The 23214-nt window shown below is 35.4% G+C and overlaps 1 protein-coding gene and 1 long non-coding RNA gene across 9 annotated transcripts; one reads left to right on the plus strand and one right to left on the minus strand.

Annotated features, from left to right (window-relative positions):
- Positions 1–385: 385 nt before the first annotated feature.
- On the plus strand, positions 386–18973 carry LOC109854311 (single-stranded DNA-binding protein 3). 8 transcript variants are annotated; one of them, XM_020427247.1, is made up of 14 exons: positions 391–1002; positions 2759–2831; positions 2932–2993; positions 3096–3180; positions 3332–3373; positions 3888–3974; positions 6214–6321; positions 6824–6898; positions 7082–7130; positions 7914–7943; positions 9044–9255; positions 9364–9534; positions 9677–9877; positions 14276–14873. In XM_020427247.1, the coding sequence occupies exons 1-14, from the start codon at positions 947–949 to the stop codon at positions 14399–14401; spliced, it is 1377 nt and encodes a 458-aa protein (XP_020282836.1). In that variant the 5' UTR covers positions 391–946; the 3' UTR covers positions 14402–14873. The 8 variants fall into 8 exon arrangements, with proteins under 8 accessions (XP_020282839.1, XP_020282836.1, XP_020282838.1 ...); XM_020427252.1 differs by lacking the exon at positions 14276–14873 and adding an exon at positions 11310–12831 and having other exon boundaries at positions 395–1002; XM_020427248.1 differs by lacking the exon at positions 14276–14873 and adding an exon at positions 16512–18973 and having other exon boundaries at positions 397–1002.
- Positions 18955–23029, minus strand: LOC109854313. The gene is made up of 2 exons (XR_002250210.1): positions 22811–23029; positions 18955–22671 (listed from the first exon to the last, which is right to left on the minus strand). It is a non-coding gene; the product is annotated as an uncharacterized LOC109854313 (long non-coding RNA).
- Positions 23030–23214: the final 185 nt, after the last annotated feature.

The following is a 23214-nucleotide window of genomic DNA, read 5'->3' on the forward strand; positions in this document are numbered from 1 at the left end:
GAGAGGCGCGACGAGAGCGGCCAAGAACGGCCGAGCGCGAAGTTGTGGAGCGATGCGAAGAAGTGAAGTGAGAGGTCGACGATAACGGTGTCATTGGTGCGTCTAGCTTAGTGTGTTTGTGATCGAATGAAGACGATAGGAAAGACGTGATATTGTACAAAAAGAAATAAAAAAAGTCGCGCGAAGAAAGAAGTGCGGTTGATGAACACGATGAGGACGTCGGCATTTGAACCAGTGGCGACGACGGCAGCAGCAACAGCGGCAGCAGTGCTGGCGACGAGGCGCCCTCAGCGACGCACCTGAACGTACGACGACGACGACGACGTCGTGCGTTGTTATCGTATCGCTTGAGCGTGTCGGGGGCAGCAAGTAATATCTTGCTGTGACGCGCGACGTGTTCTCGTGACGTACGCGACGCGGCGCGACGAAAGCGGGACGGGACGCGGAGAAGACCTTCATCTTGTCCTGTGTGTGCGACGAGCTAAAGTAAAGTGCGAGTGAGACGGGAGTGACGTAGTAAAGGAACAAGAGAACTTCATCTCTCTCGGACTTCTCGCGGCGTGGTGCGAGCGAGAAATAAAAAGAAAAAGAGACAGAGAAAACGGTGAGATCGGAAGCGCATCGCGTAGTGTGTTACATCTTTCTCGGTTTGTCGTCGCGATTTGTTTGACACGAATTGGACGTCATATCGGCCGACACATTGAAACGTCGTCGTTGCTCTCGGCACCAAAGAGCGAGGAGATTACACACTTACGAACTGTTGATTTTCTTTTAAAAACACGACAACCGCGTATATAACGTAGATCTGTCGTTTTTTTATTCTTTTTTGTTTTTGTTTTATTAGTTTTGTTTTTTTCTTTATTCGCGTGATTTTCGTCTAAAAGGACGGAGCAACGGCGCACTTGTGTGTTTTCGCTTCAAGGATCGACCGGCCACCACGGCGACCATGTATGCGAAAGGAAAAAGTTCGACAGTGCCCTCGGACTCTCAAGCGAGAGAAAAGTATGTATGTGTGCGGGGAAACAAAAGAGAGAGAGAGAGAGAGAGAGAAAAAAAAATCAGCGTTTCGCGGGTCATGAAAATTCTACCAGCCATTGATCGCTCGGTAACTCCATTTTTCCGACCATCCTCCTGAACTCCCCCTCCCGTGTCTCCTGGTCCCCCTCGTTCCATCCGAGCTCAGGTCTGTTTTCCCCCTTCTCTTCCTCCCTCCTGTGTTACTGCTGCCGGTTCTTTTGCTCGGAACGTGTAACGCGCGTACATCGCGACTCGAGAACCCGGTTCGTCGGGTTGAACATCCAGTTTACCGACGAGCTGCCGATTTGTTTCCTCGTCTTGCTCTTTCTCTGTCCGATTTCTTCAAATATCACGATTTCGTTTATCATCTTTTTGTCTATTTTTCTCCTCGAGGAACTGGAAACATTGACACCTTGGTAATTGAAAACTTGGCAGATATTCGTAAAGTTTTGGCGAAATCGGGATGACATTGTCGCGAGAGCGGGTCATATTATTCGAAGATAGTTTCGAATCTCGATTCTCGATCGACACGCACACAGGGGTCGTATGGCGCGAAACGAGCTGCGCGCAAGTTCGCATTCGAAATGCACAGGCGGTGTTTTTGAGAAAATTGCACAAATCGAATGATATTTGAAAAGATATAGGTTATAATTACTTTTTACTCCAAAAAATAATCGATTGAGTTGTTATCAGTCCGTTGTTTATTTATAGTATGACACAATACGATATTTAATGTAACAGCTGCACCTGTTTTTATTTTTTTCTTTCAAAAATCAAATCTTTAACGTTCCAACGCACGAAATTAAACCTGGTATTTTAATTCATCATGTCAGAATATAAAATAAATTTACAGAGAGATTTAATTCAAGACAACACACTTTTTACTGGTGTTTGTTTCCGAACTGTCAAAGTTTTTTTCGCAAATTCTGGCAATGTTGTTTTTCCAATTGCAATGTAAATTGCGACGAAAATTCACGCGATTTACCGCAAGTATCGATTGACAAGATATTGTCGTCGTATTTTATACTTTTAATCTTGACAAAATTCAACGCGAAATAAATATCTGGGACGATATGGTTGTGGGATGCGGACGGAAAGAGGGAATTTAGGAGGTTCTGGAAAATCGCGTAATGGGGAAATGAAATCGACCGACTGAGAAATAGCTGGAGCCGAGATTCGCGACTGGTAACCCGCTTTCTCGTAAAAGGCGATTGATCCGCTGTCAGTCATCGTGCCAGAGTAGTAGTAGCAGTAGCAGCAGCAGCAGCAGCAACAGCAGTGGTAGTAGTAGTACGCGCTCCGATTCGCGAATCGACGTAATTCCGCGCCATGTTTCTATCGTTCGCGCGAAGCCGGTCTCTCCGTGGCCTGCGATGCATTTCGCTAGATGCATTTTACCGCGCATTACTGCCTACGTGGGGAAAGTCAGCGTTTAACCAATGATCTCGTGAGGAAATGCGATTGTGTGTGTCGACGAGAGAGAGAGAGAGAGAGAAAGAGAGAAAGAACGATTTTATAGAGTTAAGTACGGACTTTCTAAAACAACGGAAAAGTAGGAAAAAAAAAAATTAAAGAGTACCTTGCAATTTGCATAACCCGCCATTTTGTATATGAATCCTTTGCCGTTTTTAAAGTTTGTACATTATACGTAGTTGACACATGGTTTTTAAACTTCTCCGCGTCTATAACAAGTTTTATACATGTGTACGTATGTATATAATATTGTGTAAAATCTTTACAGATTGGCATTGTACGTGTACGAATATTTACTACATGTAGGTGCTCAGAAGGCTGCACAAACATTCCTCTCTGAGGTAATTTGTAATTTACCATCTTTTTTTCTTCATATTTTTTGTCATTGTTTTCTCTCTCAAAATAATATATATTTTCTTTTGCTATGCTATATTTTTATAGATTCGATGGGAGAAAAACATCACACTTGGAGAACCTCCTGGATTTTTGCATTCTTGGTGGTGGTAAATATGCCATTGCTATTTTTAAAGAGATTTGTATATTATATTGATGTTGGAAGAATGTCACGTGATGTGTAAACACAATTGTTTGTAAAATTTTTCTAGTGTCTTTTGGGATTTGTATTGTGCAGCGCCTGAAAGAAGAGATAGTTGCGAACATAGCAGTGAGGCCAAAGCGTTTCATGATTATGTAAGTGTCAAAAGTACTAGAAAAGAAATTAGATATATAGTGAAGTTTATTATTTATATGTAATAACAGTAGAGATGCAAACACACGTTTTGTGACATATTTGTGTGTTTGCAACATGACATTTTATATGTAATGTGTGTTCTGTCGACAGGGATTTGTAAACAGTGCTTACAATGTCAACGGAATTGCACATGTAAGTTGAAAAGGTTTTGCCAATGACCGAGCCCAGCAGAACGCAACCGTTGCGAAAGAGTTTTGAAATGTTTTGTTAACTCTTAAAAGTATCTGTCTAAGAAAACAAAGCGTTTTAATATTGTTCAGCAGAAAATTATAAACTCTCGCACAATAGTTGCGTTTTGTTTAACCCGGTCATTGTTTATTAAGCATATGTAACGAACCTTTTCCGAGCGATATGTTAAATAATTAAACCATTAACATTTAATTATTTAACATTAATTATTGCAGTACGTTCTTATATGTATTATTTTCACGTAAAAAATTATTAAACCAAGAAATCAAATAATACTTGTACGAATCAATGCAGATGTTGGTGCAAACTAATAAGTTTGAAGCTGTAGTTTAAATATAATATAGATAATGTGCACAGAGTTGTTTTAGTTGCTTATAATTTAAAAGTTTTGTTATAAAATTAAAAAAAAAATAAAACAAAAAGCATATCGAGACTAGATATTGTGAACTGTTTGCAGAATGCTGGACCAGCTCCGTCTCCAATTGGTCAGATGCCGCCAAATGATGGTATGCCTGGCGGTCCCATGCCTCCTGCTTTCTTCCCGGTGAGTGTTTTTACTTATTTTATATCATCTTATTCTGTCTTAATATCACTTGTTTTCTACGATCTATATTTACAATATAAAAAAGATTTAAAAAACAGTTATTTACTTCAAATTATTTGCCATATTTAAAATAGGTATATTAAAGTTTTGCGATATACTGGCTTTCTATGCACTGAACGATTCACACATTAAAATTTTATGTGAATCTTTATTATTTTATTGAATCGTTTTTTAGATGTTATAACGAACTTTAAGTGAGGAGAAAGAATAGTAATTCTTTTATAAAAAAAGTATTAAAATTAAAATAATTGTGAAGTAGAATTATTAATCTCTGATACGTTTATATATATATATATACACACATATATATATGCATAGTCCTATATTTGTTATTGTTATGCATATATGCCCTTGTTTAAAATTTACACTTGATTCAAAAGCATATCTAACTTAAAATAAAGATTGTAATCAAATTTTGGATAATGTATATATACATATATATGTGTGTTGATGTGTATGTATGTATATATAAAGAGAGAAGAAACACAGAAAGTAGCTATTAAATACAGAATATATATTTACATTTTATTTAAAAAGTACTTAGAAATGCCACTTTTAATATTTTTAACAGATTTGTACGTAGACAAGAAGCACAACTGACTCTTGTATATTTTTTTATCTCCAGAAAATAATTTATTATTCTATTTCAGTCGTACACACATTTTTTACATAATGCATAATTACATCTTAACCTGGCATTTTTATATGTATTTTCATATTTCATACTATTACTAAATGTACACACAACTAGCTCTGTAGTCATGATCATCTCGTTTTGAAACAAGTGTACATTCCAAAAAAAAAAAACAAAAAAAAACGTTCTTATGTCATGCTTGTCTATACTGTATATATGTACTTACTTTCTCTCTGCTCTCTATCTATAATACTTGTATGTGCGTTCTTGTACCATTTTCACTGTTTCATCTCCTTGGCGCATAAACCAAATATAGAAATTCTATAAAAAAAAAAAACAGGACTATATATAGATCTTAGACTACATTTGTAGCACAATATTGTGATACAGCATATCAAGCATATTACGAGTATTGCTTTATGCTGGTCATGTAACACTTACATGTAAGAATATGCACAAATATAAACACATAGTATATATATGTATATGTATATACTGTAGATGCAAAATACAGTTTTTAACAATTACTGGATTACATAACCAGTGAAGCTATACTCTAGAATGTATGGGACAACTAACATGGAAGCCTGCTTAGAGAATGTAGTCTAGTTTCTATTATATATAGTGTGGTCCACGATATCTTCACACTATACTCAGAAATTCAACTGTCATAAAACTTTTTTTGAAAAGAATGAATTTTACAATAATTAAAAAGAAAGATGTTATGTAAAAACACAGTTGTAGAAATAAAATAATCGTAATTATGTATGTAATTTCAATAATATTGTATAACATTTGTAAACCTTATATAAACAGAACAGAAAGAAACCTTTCACTTTTGTGTCTTTGTAAACTAAAGTAATTAATATTTTCGTTTGTGTATATTCTTTTACTCGTTAGCAAAATATATATTTGACATCATTGAAAGATATATTAATGGAGTATATTCATATTTGTGTTGCGACTTTATCTATATATATTGTACGAAAACCAAATAAATTAAAACTATGAAATAAAAATTATTTATAAGACATATATGTGGAAAAGAAAAAAAAGAAAAAACGAAGAAGAAAAAACTTATGCATCTCTGTTGCTTGTCAAAGTAGCCGTCCCCTACTAGATTAGACAAAGATAAAATATTACAGTATATAAACAATGCAGAGAATGTCTTTCTCTGTATCTCTTTAACATATAAATGTCCTGTAATGCTTAGGACACATCTCTCTTTTAACGAAGTCGTTTTATGTTCTATAACGCTGTATATTTCTCTCGTATTCTTGTATGTCTCGTTTTTTCACAGTTTAGTGTTTAGAAGCGATTTCACATATAAACAAGTTGTAATTACGAAAAGAAGATCCAGAAAAATAAACGTTGAAACGTTGTTTAATCGGTTTTCCTAATTACAACTTTTTCGCGTATATCTCTTAAGATGCTGAGAGATCAACCATAGTTATTAACACAATCATCCCCAAAGAGCCTTCTAGTCTAGCTGTTGCCTGGATCGCAGTGTTGCTACATGTCTGTCGTTTGCGTTGCTTGTTGCAGAACAACTCGACAATGCGACCATCTCCGCCCACACACCCCTCATCACAGCCATCTCCCCAGCACCCCCAGCCACCCCCGCCCCCACACTCGCAGATGATGTCCACTCAGGTAAGCCTCATTCAACACATACACTCTCACTCATAAAGAATCACTTGTTCCGCTGTGTCATCGCACCATATCATGGTATTATAAAAACTCGATGATCATCACATATAATCGCTGTGACTGTTTTCCTTGATTGTTACAAAAAAAATTTATATTGAAAAAAATTACAATATATAGAGTGGGGGGGGGGGAATTATATTTATGGTGTATGATAAACAATTTACAATCAACATACACATATACACACCCATGTACACATAGTTTGCCAAAAAGTGCTTAAAGACATGTGTAATGATATAACCAACTAATGTGCTGCGATGAACTGAAATGCATATTTTATGGCCTATCATCTCACGGATTGCTTATTGTGGCTGCCTGGTATTTATACTATATCTAGTCAACTTTGTGTATAGTTACTTATGACTTTTATATGAATACTCGATTCAAATTACAAATAAACATACGACGTACTGTCGAAATTATGAGAATCTGTTTTCTATTGCAGTTCATGGGTCCCAGATATCCAGCAGGACCACGACCCGGAGTACGTATGCCACAAATGGGAAATGATTTCAATGGGGTAAGCATTATATTGATTTTTTTTTTTCTAGTTAATTATTTGTATCAAAAATATGATAATTATCCAATAAGTAACAGTCATATATATAAAATAATGTTTTATTTTGTAATTCTTATATATATAAAAAATGAAAAAATATATATATTTATTGTGCTATAATATGTTTGTATTCTTTTTTTCCAGCCACCAGGGCAACCGATGATGCCAAATAGCATGGATCCTACTAGGCAAGGTAAGAAATCATTTATATGCCGGTGTTATACATTACCTTTTTCTGGCATTGACAAGAATTGCGAGAGGAGAATGGCATAGACGCATGCGTACCAAAAACCACACAGCAATAAACGATTAAACGAGTAATATTTCAAATTGGATTGGATTGCTGTGATGTGGAGTGGATTGGTTTTTGAATTATCTAGTTATAAGCAGTGGTGTAGTTTGCGTTCGATTGTTACTGCTAGATATTCAGTTTTGTGCAATTAGTATGTAAATATGTATTTTAATGGTTCTCTAATGTTTTATTTTAATATATATATATATATATACATACACGCTTTTACACATAAGTTTGTTTTTGTATTTTTCTCAATCAATTTAAACATGCTGTCGTATTACATATAATGCGTGCGATGTTTTTTTTTTTTTTAGAAAATAGCGTCTGAAATCTCTCGCAGTTTACTCTCAAAAAAATTTAATATGAACTATTACATTATTCTCTTAGTATATTATAAATTTATGTAGCAAGTGATTTAGGCACATACATTGATATATAGTTACATCATTTAATTAACACATACATAAACGCGATGTGATTTATTAGCGATGTGTGATTAGCTTCTAAAAGAGAGACTCAAAATAAAAAGTGTTTCGATAATACACAAAAACGTTTTAAAGATCATAGAAATTTGGAATAGAATAATTCTGTAGCTATACCACTGCAAAATAACTAGATTGTATCACCATAAACCCGACCTTACCTACCTGCCATACTAATGTGTGCTCTTGTGTTCCTCAGGCGAAGCTGGAGAATTTGTAGGGTGGCAAGGTAGGAAGCAACCCAGCAACCAAATTTCACACATAATTTAGTCAAAACTAACTTTCAGTTTTTCTCCTCCTTGCCTTTTTAATGAATTTTTTTTTAAATTTCCATTTTCATTATAAATGTAATTGCACCAGCTTTGTTTTTCTTTTGCAAAATGATTTGCTCATCCGAACTAGCATCCAGCATGACAATCGCAATTGTATATATTAATTATATATAACACAAATGAGACATCTTTTTACGTGATTTGTGTGCAAAAAATTTGTGCGCGCAATATAAACAATACTGTGATATCATTGTTCTGTGATTTAAAGAAGAACTCTAATGTGCAAAGTGTTATATTGGAGTGAAGTTTAATATAGGTGTCTGGTTATGTTTTAGTTTTAAATTGATACCACCATAAAAGCATCCAATGTCAAAGGAAAATTTTCGCACATTGATATCATGCTGATGGAAATGATAGGCTGATCATACGTTTAACAATTGTATCTTTATAGTAAATTTTCATTAATATCATTGCATATATGTTTCTTTCTATGCAATAACATTCATCATATTACTTATAATCTGCATCTTTAACTGTTATACATACTGGTTGTTACAATATAGAGAAGAGATAGCTTTATACACATCTATATGTACGAAATAACTCGCGCGAAAACATTTAACATAAACAGTCAATAAGAGAATTGTGTGCTTTTTCATTTTTCAAAGTGATCTAAATAATAAAATATGTAATTTAATATCGTACTGTGTGCAATGTTGTTTCTGTCTTCAAGCATGAGCTTCTCACTGTGTTAATTTGTGTGGTGACAGTTGCTCTAGGCATGTCATCCACCAGCTTTATCTTGAGCTCGTCTTTGCCAAAGCTTTGACTCTCAATTTTGGCGCTTTGAGCCCACATTTAATGTCATATTGCACACAATAAAGCACATTCTTACACGCAAGTTATTACTTTATTACATCGTAGCACCTATACAAGTTCACGATTTAATCAATGTTTAGTTCACAAGATCGTAATTAGCAATTAACATGAAGCTAGAACAAACGTTAACAGTTCTTTGTATACAATCGAGTATATTGAATTCATTCTCGTATCTTAGGTCCACCGGGCATGAATCCGATGAATCCGAGAATGAATCCTCCACGAGGTCCAGGCATGGGTCCGATGGGTCCTGGAAGTTACGGTCCCGGTATGAGAGGTCCACCGCCCAACAGTACTTTAGGCCCAGGTGGACCAGGAGGGCCTGGAATGCCACCAATGAGTATGGCTGCTCCTGGTGGTAGACAACAATGGCAACCAAACACATCCACGGTATGGATAAACACATTCTACGTTTACTTGATTACATTTACTTTTATTTTAAATATACAAGTTTAAAAAATATAATGTTCCATCATTTTGTTTAATAATAATATGTAGCCTATGAACTATTCGTCCTCGTCACCGGGTAATTATGGAGGACCACCCGGATCAACAGGTCCACCAGGACCCGGCACACCTATTATGCCTAGTCCACAAGATAGCAGCAACAGCGGAGGAGAAAACATGTACACCATGATGAAGCCTGTACCTGGAGGAAACATGCCAGGTGTAAGTAATTAATTAAATGTAGTACACGTGAAATAAAGAAAAGTTAGATAAGGACCACAATTAAAGTATTTAAACAATTTATGTAAAAAACGCGATATCAGAAAATGCATGTGCGATATCGCCTATGTACAATATATTTCAGGATTTTCCAATGAGCGGCGGACCAGAAGGTGGTCCAATGGGTCCTATGGGTCCTAATACAATGGGTCCGGTACTAAACGGTGACGGTCTCGACGGAATGAAAAACAGCCCGGCGAATGGCGGTCCTGGAACACCACGGGAAGATAGCGGCAGTGGAATGGGTGATTATAATCTTGGTGGATTCGGAGCTCCTGGAGAGAATGTAAGTATGCACACCGCACTTAACGATTTTTTCCTCAATTGATTACTCGACGTGTTGTTGTGGATTTGTATGTCAACGTATTCGCTCGGTAAATCTCTTGTTTCGTTTATCGATTTTCTATCACAATTTGAATCTCTTGATTTATCTTAAAACTATTATTCCTTTTTATATTTATTGTTTTTTCGTGCCTCATGGCATACGGATCCACTTTATAACTTACTACCCTTCTAATTATCATCTCAATTAACAGCCACAAGCGCTTCTATCAGTATACGGCGAATATTCACGTATTTTGCTATAAAATAATGGGTTCAGAGAGTCACGTTTAAGGGATTTATTCTTAGCCTTGCGCGCTCCAACAGGCTTGTTAATGCTTTCTTACAGAGTATCATTTGTCCTTATAAATTTCTCGAAAGGTGTTTTGTTTAATCACGTGTTACATGGTATTTTGGTAAATTTAATCATCGTCACACATGGTCGCATCTAATATTGTCATAACTGTATTCGCTGTGAAATTGCGTCTAACTACTATCGCACTAACAGTTTGTCTAACGATGCAGTTATAAAGCAGACAGAAATATATCGTATTTAATTGAATTAGATATATTAGTATTTATAATATTATAATGTTTTGTTACTTATGTTTATTCAGTACATAGAAGATAATGTATATGAGATATAAATTTATACGTCTCTCTTTCTCTCTCGTCAAGAGAAAGTTTGTTTCTGCATGCTTTATGAGATAAAAAGTACCAAATTACTTTCGTGCGACAAAGTAATTGAACCTTTGATTGAATCGCGTAAGTGATCTTACATGCTAATCTTATATGTTGTATAAGATTATTAGTAGGATATAAAAGAAAGGAACTGACACGATGCTTTCGCTTCCGATTCTGTTGGAACTTTGTTGATTTGCACGATAAAATATTTACGACGATAAGCTACACAAGGATTTTCCTTCTACAGAAACAACAGTTCAAACAACATATATTGTGTAGAAAAATAATAATTATGTAAATTTTTTATAAGAAAAATTATGATTGTTACATATATATTCTATAGAGATTAATATCATAACAATATACTTTTTTATATATATTTATTTGTATACAATGTTTTTGATATTCGAATTATTTTCTAACGTGTGTTCTCTTTACATCTTTAAAAATATTATCAAAAACTTTGTACGAGTTTATAATTATGTATGTTTTTGTCAAGTCTCTATTGCTACATATATTATGTAACAAAGAAGTCTATGTAATTTTTTCTGTTTTTTTTTTTTCATTTTTTTTTTATATCAATTTTTACTTTATCCTGCAAAATTCGTGAAGATTCATCATAATCCGGAAGTGATGATGTCGCGGATGTTCCTTACGAGCCGAAAAGAATGAGTAGTAATTACGTACGTGCACCTTCTCTGTATTCTCGACAGTTTTTTTAAAAAGTCAAGTCGCCTTGGAGCCAGCCCCGAGTTCGTAGATGCCGTAGACTCTACACGTTGGTGTGCCGGTTATATACACATAGTGCGGAAAAACAACGTACGCGGACTCGCTGCGTATTCACGTGTTCCATGGTGCGTTCTGGCTAGTTTTGTTGTAGTCCGGCACATGTAGTTTCGTCAATGGTTCAAGCTAGCTGTTAGCACAAGTAAGAGAAAAAAAGAAAACAGAAAAAGATACTCGTGTCAGACGCAACGTAACGTGCAACCGTCTTATCGATTGCTTCTATTCGATTAGAATTATAACGTTTAAGCGCTCATTTAATGAACTGCTAATATTTAAAATGGCGCTGATATTTGAGCAACTATTATTTGTACACATTTATGCCACGTCGCGTAAGGATATACATATATGCTTTCTCTCAATACTCAGAGGGTTGCAAGACTAAACATATATATACATATATATATATTTATATTCTCGCTCTCTCTCATCATTCTTTTTTTTTTTATAACTATCTAGAATTTACTACGAAAAATAGGTTACGTCTACTTAAGATTTATCAGATTATTTTTTAATATTTATTTGTCAGTTTTAAATTGTTAAGAAAAGGTGCCTGAACAAAATTACGAAAGGGTTGTTACACAAGAGTTTTATACACATATACACACACATATTATATTATATACAACACAAACATTTATATTAATGAACACATCACACATAACATTACGCCTACACGTATATAACTGACTACTACTGTGATTACTGTCGTATAACTACTAATAGAGTTTTACGTTTTTTTTTTTTTTTTTTTACTATATATCAGGTTTTTAACGTACTGCCGATTTATATCCGTTGACTTGTTTCTTCATCGCATTAAAAAGTTGGCGATGAGATAAATTCTAGTGAATAGGGTCAGGATAATTCAGACGTGAAACATTGGACTATTCTGGTTTAAACTGCCTCTTACTCGCTTAAAGTACACATTTGCCTTGAAAGAGAGACAGTACTACAGGTTTTAACTTTCGTCATTCGTCGTTCTGAAGAAGTGTAAGTGGAAAATAGCGGTTTACGGTGGTTAGTTTTACATATTTATGAATTACACGATTTTACAATGGAAATAGCAAGTTTCGATTTCATTGCACAGAAGTTTTATCTTTTTTGCGTTTTGCGATTATTAATATTATTATATATATATATATATATTAATTATATATATATATATATAATTTATTCACGAGATTTACGAAATGACATGTTTGCTCACAGAACACAAGCATATTACACAAACATATAAAACACGAAACACAAAATGTATTTTATAAGAAGTTAACACGCGTTGCTAAAAGACTTCAGATCTTGTATTTCAGAGTATAATTACTCTTTTTTGTTTTCTCAGACGTGTTTAAAACCTTGAGCGACTTTTAATTCATTTCATTGAGAGAGAGAGAGAGGAGAAGGGAAGGGAGGGAGAGGGAACTATAAAATACACACACATACAATGAGCAAATATGTATATATAATCATGTGGTCTTATTTAATTAAAAAAAAAATAAATAAATAAAATTTATTTAACGAAACTATCTAACGATCGAACACAATTACGGAGAAAATAATTTTTCCAAGTTTGAGCAAGCATCCTGTCGGTTGTAGTTTTAAATTTATGGGATGGTTAACTGTTATAGAAGTCGCATCGTGATGTTTCTAATCGCTTTTACGTCGATTAAAAAAAAATCGTTCCTATTTAAATCCGATGATCTCTTGCAGGAGAAAAATCTTTTTAGAATCGGTCAACGTTTTTCGTGACCTAATATCGTGCTTAGTTTCATTATTTTGTCTCATGTAAAATATGTAAAGTTTGTCGTATTTGCTCAATTTTTACTGTCATAGGAAAAAATATATCGTCACTTTATTGCTGTAAGATAAAAAGACGTTTTTACAAGCTAGTTTTTAATCGTGTTTTTAATCGCACACACATGTTTGAGTCGAGCACCAATATATCGAATAATCACGTAAAAATTAAATCGGTCGTAAGTTTCATCTCCAAACGTTGGTGTAGCTAATCTTAAGACACATATATAACGATAAAAGCTAATTTTTTTTTTTTCATCGAACGGTAATTTAACCAAAATTCAATTTGCGTAATAATACTGCGAAGCGAAATAGGTTTGCAAAATAGTTTAATGAATTAGCTGAGAAAATGTGTGTACAAGAGAATTTTTATATATATATAAATATCTATATATATGTGCAAAAAACGGTAATATTTTTGTATGACTATAGATACATAAAAATGTGCGAGTACTGAACCTTATAAACCAGCGAATATATAGATAAAAAATACGGAGAAGAGATTTTAGTTACGATAAAAATACGAAGGTGAGAAGCGCAAAGGAAAATTTTCGGAATCCATCCGTCCGCATTGAATTATAGGTCAGTACCGGACTATACTGTGCTGCTATAAGTTATGTTACAATTAACTTATAGTGTCGAGAGAGAGAGACATAATTAATGGAACTTTTATGTAAAAATACACGGAGAGAGTGCGGATGATGAGAGAGAGAGAGAGAGAGAAAGAGAGAGAGAGAGAGAGGGATAGAAAGAATGAGAATGAAAAGAAGGAGTGAATGTACGTATGCGCAAGTGCATGCTCTGGGATCAACGGCAAGACGCTTGCAAATTTTTATTATTATTATCTCGTTGTAAAAGAGCTCGTTGTTTACCGAAAACCACTTTGCTCAACATTCTCCAGTGTTCTTAATGCTTTTATTTCAGTCTGGGATCGTGGATTAATTAACATTTAATTTGATGGCTATCAGAGAAAAACCAGAAGAAGTTCTTTGCTTCATAGTATCTTATCAGATTGTTGCGAAATAATAACAATCGTGAATATTTTACGTTGCGTTAATTGTTTGGTAAACAGTCGAATAAGATGGCGGATTTATCTTGTAAATAGAGCTGGTGTGGTGTGGATTTTGACTTGTGTAATTCAGCCATTCTGTCGACGAGAGAAAGATATTGCAGGACAGCCTTGCAGGGCGCACTGCTTGCCGATATCCCGGAGTTCACGTCTTGCCGTTAAGCCCTATACGTCAAACGGAGAAAAGAAAGTACACGCGCTTGGAATTTTTTTCCTTTTAATGCGAGAACGTACAGCCAAGTCAATAAAAATGAAAACAAACAAAAAAAAAAAAAAAAAAAAAAAAAAAAAAAAAAAAAAAAAAAACAAAAAAAAAAAGAATACTCAATAAAGCGGCGCATTGAGGGTACGAAAAATCTTTTTACGACCGGCGTTAAAAGTATTACGTTGCGATAAGTTGGTTTCTTCAGTGACACCAGCATTTTCTTATGACTGAACAGTTGTCATTTGTTCACGAGTTATTGTCGCGAAAATTTTCGATCTTGCGGTCACTTTCGTACCCTTAATGCCAATTTATTTTGATATATTCCTCGTTGTAAGCCGCCGAACTCTTGTCGCTGAACGATAGCATAATTAATAATTTATGCCTAAGCCAGGGGAGATCGAGACAATAAATGTAATCCTGTTACACTGAGATTTATTGCGTTTTTCTTTTTTATTTACGATTCAATCCGAGGGGTGCTGGCTATCATCGTATTTATATATAACTATCTGTCTCCGTGTATTTGCACTTGTGCTAATCATACACGCATACACACACAAACATACAAACACACAAAACATACATTACACACTCTCACATCACTTTGTGTTTCACTTTTATCGCTTTGTTCGTTCCATTACAAGCCGATTGGTACAGTCAGTGTTTACTTTTTAACGTAAATCACTAATTCTACAAGTCGTGTCAATAACTTTTTGTTGCCGATCCTTAGACACTGATCTTTTTCTCTAAGAACAAGAAAGTCGTTGTTTTTTTGCACCACTGTCGCTGTACGGCTGTGGAACACATTATCATTGATTCAATGTTGCACTGTTTGTTGAATACGTTTCTTTGTCTGAATATTTGTACGATTAATTAGCAAGAAACACGGTGAAAGCGTGACTAGAGAACACAAACGATAGCTGTATATAGTACTAGCCTGTACTGACCTGTAGCACATGGATACGTCGCAGCACAAAAAAAAAAAGCGAATTGATGGATTGCGATATATCGAGACTCGGGGAAAGAAAAAATAATAATAATAATAATAATAAAGAACAGACAGTAAATTCTGAGGCGGCGAAAGTATCCTCCCCGCTGAAAGAAAAAAAAAACATAAGTGTGTGAAGGACGACACGTCGAGTTTCTCTTCTAAAGTATCTTTTTTCACTATATGATCTGTCGTTTGTAACCGATGAGGTGTGCGTGCGTGGGCGGCAGGCAGTGATAGCGAATTTTTCATTATGTTATTATTATTGTTACATTATTATTGTTGTTGTTATCATTATTATCATTATTGTTGCTATATTGTTTTCGGCTCGACACGGGCTTCACTATCTTACGTAACGTCCATGTGTTGTGGGTCAGAGCACCCTGAACAAAAAAACAAAATACCATAATACCTAATTTTCTTTCGACCTTCGACAACGAGACCGGCACCTCCCAGTGTCCTGTCCTACGGAGTTTTTTCGTTTTCACGAGCCCGGCCCCCCCTACACGACGCACCGCCATCACGCTGCGCTTTTAATGCGTATTCACCGGCCAGCGTTTTCGCACGTGATTGAAGACGGATTTCTCTTTTCGCAGGACTTCTCGGTTTCGTTTGTTTACGCTTTTTTAACTTTTACGGCATTGTTTTTTTTTTTTTATTTTGAAGTTTTAAATGAGAAATTGGAAAACAATCACACGGCCTTTGTTTGGAAACCTAGTAAGAGATTGACGTAAATTNTTTTTTTTTTTTTTTTTTTTTTTTTTTTTTTTTTTTTTCAAACTTTAACATTATTATGTATGTCGTCTCTTATGCATTTTTTTATATAAGAGAGAAACATATGTAATATATATGTTATGTATATATATATATATACATGTGATAAATTATTCGCATTTATCCAGCAATCTTTTATTAGACTCCGTGTTTGTCTCGTTGCGTCAAAATTTAATAAATTACACGCGATCGTACCGAAAGTCCCGCGAGTATCTCGCTGGTGAAAGACGCTGCGCGGCACTTGGGCAAGGTTGATGGGCTTGCCTGATCGTTTACGTGTAACCGGCCTGGTGTTGGTTGATTCACAGGATCAGACCGAGTCGGCGGCCATTTTGAAGATCAAGGAGAGCATGCAGGAGGAGGCGAAGAGGTTTGAGAAGGACTCAGACCATCCCGATTATTTCATACAATAACTCTTCACGAGTAATTGGACCCTGAGACCAAATTAACCGTTTAAAAAACAAAAAACAAAAAAAAAAAAAAATTAAAACACACCGTCAATTTCCTTTCTCTTCCTTCAGTCCGATAAAAAACTCTCTTCCGGGCCGTTCGCTGTGGAAATCCATTCTCCCTCCACCTTACATTCTTCCTAATTATTCCTTTCTTCTTCGATTTGTGCTGCACTTCTCCAAAATAAGATCTTCCTCTCTTCTCTTATTTCCGAGCTGAATCGATGTTCGTAGATCGATCTCCTTTAGGAAGGGCGCAAATATAGGATAATTCCCCTTCCACATGCATCAGTTAAAATCATCCATTTTGTCGCGTGCGCGACACCGGTGAGAAACACACCACTTGCTCAGGAGAACGACCATAGAAAGACCTTCGAGAGAAGACGGAAAAAAAAAAAACAGAGAAAAAAAGAGAGCATCGATCTCGCGCGACTCTCACGTCGACTGACGTTTTCACTTTAGTGATATTGTACATACAGTATCAGACATGTGGATAGAGTTATTATCACTGAGATGGATGTATATCGCGAGTGAACGAACAACGAACGCAAAGCACAATTTACTCTCGAAGCTCTGTTCACTCGAAAAAAACAAAAAAAAAAAAAAAATCTTTAAACTTTATCTCCTTGAGTAAATAACGTTGAATAATTCGCGTAATAAAATGAAGTGATCTGAGCACTTTGCTGTGGCAAAAACACCCCTCGTGGTGTCTTGGAGAACAATCAAACAGTAAATTCCACGGGGAGAAAGGAATTACAAAGATCATTTATAATTTACAAAAAGTAATTTAAAAAAAAAGTAATATAGATAACGGTGGAAAGAAAAAAAAAGAAGAGAAAAAACTCGCATTTATTGTTCGTTTGTTCACTGTACGTCCAATTTTAGGCTGCGAATGCGAACATTGTTCCAATTAATTTAATTAGAGAAAATGAATGTTATACTGTGTATTTAACGTTGTACGTTATATTTTCAAAATTTTCGTGAGAGAAGGAGAGTGTACATTTCCAGAAGCAGCTCCCCCGCACACGGAATTATTTCGCTGAACATATATATGTTCAAACGATATTCCCGTTCGCAGTCGTCATCCGTTTTCCGTGCGACGATCTCCACAAACACCGCGGTCTCAAGCATGGCTTTGAGCACCTCCGAGAGAGAGACTCGACCGTTTTCATTTGGAAATCACATAGAGTCGTCAAATCGACGTGATGCTTGCACGACGCGTGCGATCTGTCACGAAGAAAAAGTCGTCGCGTGCCCCTTGGGCTTGGTCGCGAGTTCGCAACTTTTGATTCGAAAATTCTTCACGAACTCTTTCCCCGGTTTTGAAAAATAAGATTCATTAACTGAACTGATGTTGATCGGTGTTACTGGTGGAGATTGTTCGCACGATGTGGTCCAGGTCGGTGTCTATCAACGTGGAACCGTAAATACACAAAAAAAAAAAAAAAATGGGGCGATAGCACGCGACATTGGACCATTAGAAAGATTTAATCAATCCTAAAAGGAAAAAAAAATAGAACACGTTTTATAAGGATACGCGTAAAAGGCACATCAATGCCCAGACGTTTACGACCGCGAAGATGGAAGTTGCGTCTCGTTCGAAATGTGAAAGATTTTTTGGTATTTCGTCACGATCGAGGACCAAATTCATTTCTACCGTACAACAATAAGTATGCGATTTTTATCCCGCCACAAAAACTCCCGAGTAAGTTTTACGGCAAAATAAAAACGAAACAAAGGGGCGCTCTTCTTATCTATAACCGGTTACAAAGCATTCTGCTAGGACTTTAGTGATTGCGCCCATCGCGGTCGATGACGTCTCACATATTGTGTCGCAAAGACACACGGATGACGTTTAAGGGGCCTTTCTCACGCAACAAAGCCAAAAAAAAAAAAAAAAATCTTTGTAAATTGTTTTCGAAACACCCACGCGACAAATGTTCCTGTAGTTTTGTAAGTTATGTACATATTTTGAAGTAACTTTAGTTACTCACGTGCAAATATCTTTATTTTATTTTTGACATTATATTAACAATTTATTAACCGACACACTGAAAATCACACTCCGTGACATGAGCAATTTCTCGACTCTCAACGAGGAGAATTTTACGATTTTCGAATGAGAAAAGCTCCTTGATTCGTAATTCTTTGGGTTTTTGTTGTGGAAAAAAAAAAAATAAAAAAAAAAAAAAAAACAATTGATATCGCTGTGAGAGAAAAACTCGCATTTCTGAGAAAACGATAGATTAACATATTGTGACTTTAATCGTGAACAAAAAGAACACGCAATATACGTTTAATCTTTTTTTTTTTTTTTTGAAGCATAAAAGAGTCACAGAAATCTGCTATTACGTTGAATAGTTATTTTCTAATTTGTAATTGAGAAAAACGACAAAAGAAACGTATTGTGATATATCTTTTTATATTGTATACACTCTCTAGCGCGCAAGTTTAAACAACTTAATCTTCTATTGTCCAAATTGATTTTTGAAATATGAAATCTGAGTTGTTTTATGTTGAAATTTTTTTTTGATATCTCTGTTAAGTTTCTTTTAAATTATTTTGTGTTTTACATTTTTATTAGATGAAAATTTAAAATTTTTTGTTTAGTCTTGTAGTAAATAATAAAATACAAAAAGTTGCGTCAAAACTGGTCAGCAAAGTGCAAACGTATTGCAATATTGTATGTGTGTGTAAGTGAGTGAGTGAGCGAGCGAGCGAGCGAGCGAGTATGTGTGACTTGGACAATACAGGATTGAAGTGGTCTTCATCATATGGACTTAAAAATGCAATATTAAAAGTAGTTTCACTCCTGGAGCTAAAGTAATATAAATATTCCTTTTGTTTATACATATATTTTCCTTTTCTCTTGTATTTTATTGTGTTGTTATGTATCTCTTTCGAAAGGGTTTTTTGTAAATTTTTTTTTTTTTTTAATAAAAGATTTATGGCCGGTATTCTCATAGTTCTTTATATTTAAGTTGATTGTCAGATGAATGTGTAGCCACAATGAGATGAGATGGTTTATCTCTAAGATGAACTTAGCGACGATTTATAAATAATTCTGATGGTCAAACCTGTCGAGAATAGATTTTGTCAAATAATGCCCGCACCAAATTTTTTCATCAAACGTTCACAGATTGATTTTATTTACACAAGATCCGACTATATGAATAACGGCCTATACGTATCTACTTGTATTTATGACTTTGTTTTTTCTTTTTTTGTATGTAATATTAGTATGCAAATATGTAAAATTCTTGTGTAACAATTGTCGTTACCCCGTAAAACATGTTTTTATTACATGCGACGTACTTTCTAAGTGCGTATAATAATTATTTTATATCTTATTAGTCGGTAAGTTATCGACTGTATAATTCAGCGTCTCGTGCACTTGTAAAATTTATGTATGCTGGTGCGTACATAGATTATTATTATTATAATAATAAGATGATTTTTTGACGCGTCTCAGTCCTGATGTAGCTTTGTAACCGGTCGTAAATAATTTCTGGGATCGCCGTTGTAAACAAAACTTTTGATAGACATAGAAACGAATCGAGCACAAACACTTGTAGATGATTCTAACACGTATGTCGTTACATGAAAAATCAGCATCAGATTTTTTATACACGTTTTTCTTTTTAAATCCAATCGTATGTCCTTCTGTTTTGATACAATTGTGTTTATGTTGGTTGTTCGAATAAAAAATTTAAAATGATCAATCGCGGTGTATTACACACAAGGACAACGATACAAATAATTTCACTATAAAAGTCTTCTAAATTCTTGCATTCTTTGTTTCTGAATCACTTTCTTAAACGTGAAACTACGTGTAATTTGTTAATGTGTAAAACGAAAACGACCAATACACAATGAACATGCACTTTCATTCTGCGTATTGATCGGAAATCGAGGGAAAGTTACGAATAGAGGGTTTGTTCGATCTCGGAAAAAAAACAAGTCGATATTTAAGGGAGTTCAAACTGTACTTTTGATTCGTCGAGCAGAACGAATTAATTATCGCAATCCCTCGACGCGGGATTGCGCCTTATGTTACATACGTCCTTGTATATTGCTAAGCTCTTAAGTGTATGTATTTTTCCGGACTTGATCATTATCTCCGCGCGCTCCTGTGTCCGTTTGATTTAAAAAAATTTTATATATTTCGGCTGGAGGAGTGAACACGCGANNNNAAAAAAAAAAAAAAAAAAAAAAAAAANTGTCTTCGTAGAGATAATACGTGTTCAACCCTTTCACTAATTTAAGCGGAAGTAGTACGTGACGACGAGTTATGTCGATTAAACAAAAAAATTTGATACTGAGAAACGAGCGTAGTTCTCGAATGCCTTTGGATGTCGGAAAATTTTTTGAGGTGAAAGGATTGCGAGTGAAATGCGAGATAGCGATCGAGTCTCATTTATTTAGTTTTTACGTAATCGCGATCGAGAGTGATCGATATCGAAGGGCATGTAAAGAAGAGACAAACGTAGCTCTATTTGTAAATCGAGTCGCGCATAAGTTTTTATCCGGTGGTGTTTTGTATCGCCGGAAGAAAAAAACAAAAAAAAAACAATTACGGAACGCCGGCGAGATAGCTGATTGATGCGTGGTCGATGATTCGCCGAGCCCATCTTGCATTTTTTCGAAAGCAGCATCTCCTGTTTCTCGTCACACATTCTCTCGCCCCCTTCCTCTCCCTCCCGTGTAATTAATTTACATTACGCATACTCATTGTAATACACTGTTTCACATATATATATACACACACACACACATACACACGAACAACTTGTAAAACTCGCGCGACTGACCTCACGCATAATTATCGATACATAATTATAGATACCTATTACGAATATAACAACATCCAGTAGCGTAAATAATTAAATAAATGTCATCTATATATCCTATCACAAGTTTTGCACAAATTTATTTCCTCGCTCTAATTCTTTGGGTGTCACACCGGCGGAGAAACAAATATTCCAAGAGAAAACAATGTGAAGTGATGCTCTTGCTCGTTAAACGGTATCACAAAGAGAAGAAGAAACATCCTTTTTATTGGATCACGATCTTCGCACGGTGAGTATCTGTATCTAATAAAATTTATTTCACTTTGTTACCTCGGTGTATGTTGTCGGCAGACTTTTTGGTTTACTTTTTGGAACAAGAGTCTTGGGAAAGTCGCCGGCAATCTTTTTCCGAATTGCGCGCGTCGTTACGATGGAAGTTTCTTGGAACAAACGAGAAGATGTTCCAAGTCTTCTTCCAACGAACATTATAGGTTGCTATTATACAAAAGGAAGTATATCTAAGGATCGATATTATCGTCGTGTCTGACTGCTCAACTAAGTATCATTTAATTGGCTTGTCAAACATTGCGTGCACTTTGTTGCATAGTATCTACGCGAGATATATATTTATGGAAAAAACCTATACTTGTTATCCGCTACGATAAGTACGGGTTACAATGAGTGATATTGCAGCCTATAGCCCCGTACGATTACGTACGCGCTGTATATACGTTCGGAAGAAAAAGATAAGAGAGAGAGAGCTTTCATTTGACGTATTGATTTAGACTTCCTCTGACGTTGTAGACGTTGTAGGGTCCGAAAAAAAAAAAAAGGTGTAGACACGGAAAAATGTCGCGGCTAAGAGAAACCGTCTACAAAACCGTAGTCTCTAACAGAGATTACGATTACGACATCAATAGAAGATATTTGTCTCTGATTGGTCAGTGGCCCTATCAGAAGCCGAAGGAAAAGTTATTCTTCTTTCTTTTTTGTGTCCTACTGGAGTCTACTCTCATCGTTCCGCAGGTTATATAAGTGAAAAAAGTTTGTTTTTTGTTTTTTTTTTTTTTTTTTAGGAATTTTCTATAGCCTTTGTTCTTTGTAACAGAAGAAAATTTGTTAATCTGCTCCAAGTAGTTCGTAATTTTCAGGTAGCCAAATTTTTCGTGTGCGAGAACATGCAGTGTATATTCGAAGCGTTTCCTCCTCACATGGTGGCGGTGATAAATCTAGTGAAAATATTCACATATCACTTTAATAGTCAGAAAGTACGTTATGCAAGTACGTTAGCAGTTTTTTTTTTTTTTTTTTAAGCTCGGGCCTAAATAAAATTACAGTAGCTTCTTATTGACGATAGTTTATATTCACTAGCGAACTCGTTGTCCATATCGACAAATATATCAATGACGTTTCTAGATGAGAGATCTCGTAGATCGTTTGTTCTTAGACTGGGACAAGCTCGGGTCTCAAGAAGAATACGAGATTATGAAACAGTATACGGAGAAAGGCAGACAATATGCGGTGCGATATACTTGTAAGCAATCTCTCTCCTTTGATTTTTCTTTAAACATTGCGTCAAGAGATCGAAACGCGTACAAAGAAACTCAAGACGTCACTTCGCCAAGGTTTTCGCTAATCAGATTCGAAAAACGATTAAAGCGATAAACGCACTATGAGTAGTGAGATAAGATAATCGTGTGCACTTTTTTATATCTCGCGTGCTACGGGAAATTTAACATCTACGACGCAACGCTTTGCGAATATTAACGAAG

This window comes from Pseudomyrmex gracilis, unplaced genomic scaffold (assembly GCF_002006095.1).
Source record: "Pseudomyrmex gracilis isolate BER0280 unplaced genomic scaffold, ASM200609v1 scaffold_63, whole genome shotgun sequence".
Taxonomy (NCBI): Eukaryota; Metazoa; Arthropoda; class Insecta; order Hymenoptera; family Formicidae; genus Pseudomyrmex; species Pseudomyrmex gracilis.

Bases quoted from the DNA above. Each gene is read 5' to 3' on its own strand.
- LOC109854311 (XM_020427247.1), top strand. From the start codon at position 947: ATGTATGCGAAAGGAAAAAGTTCGACAGTGCCCTCGGACTCTCAAGCG. The intron at 2,994-3,095 runs GTAAATATGCCA...AAATTTTTCTAG, and splicing joins TTTTTGCATTCTTGGTGGTG to TGTCTTTTGGGATTTGTATT. The intron at 7,131-7,913 runs GTAAGAAATCAT...TGTGTTCCTCAG, and splicing joins CATGGATCCTACTAGGCAAG to GCGAAGCTGGAGAATTTGTA.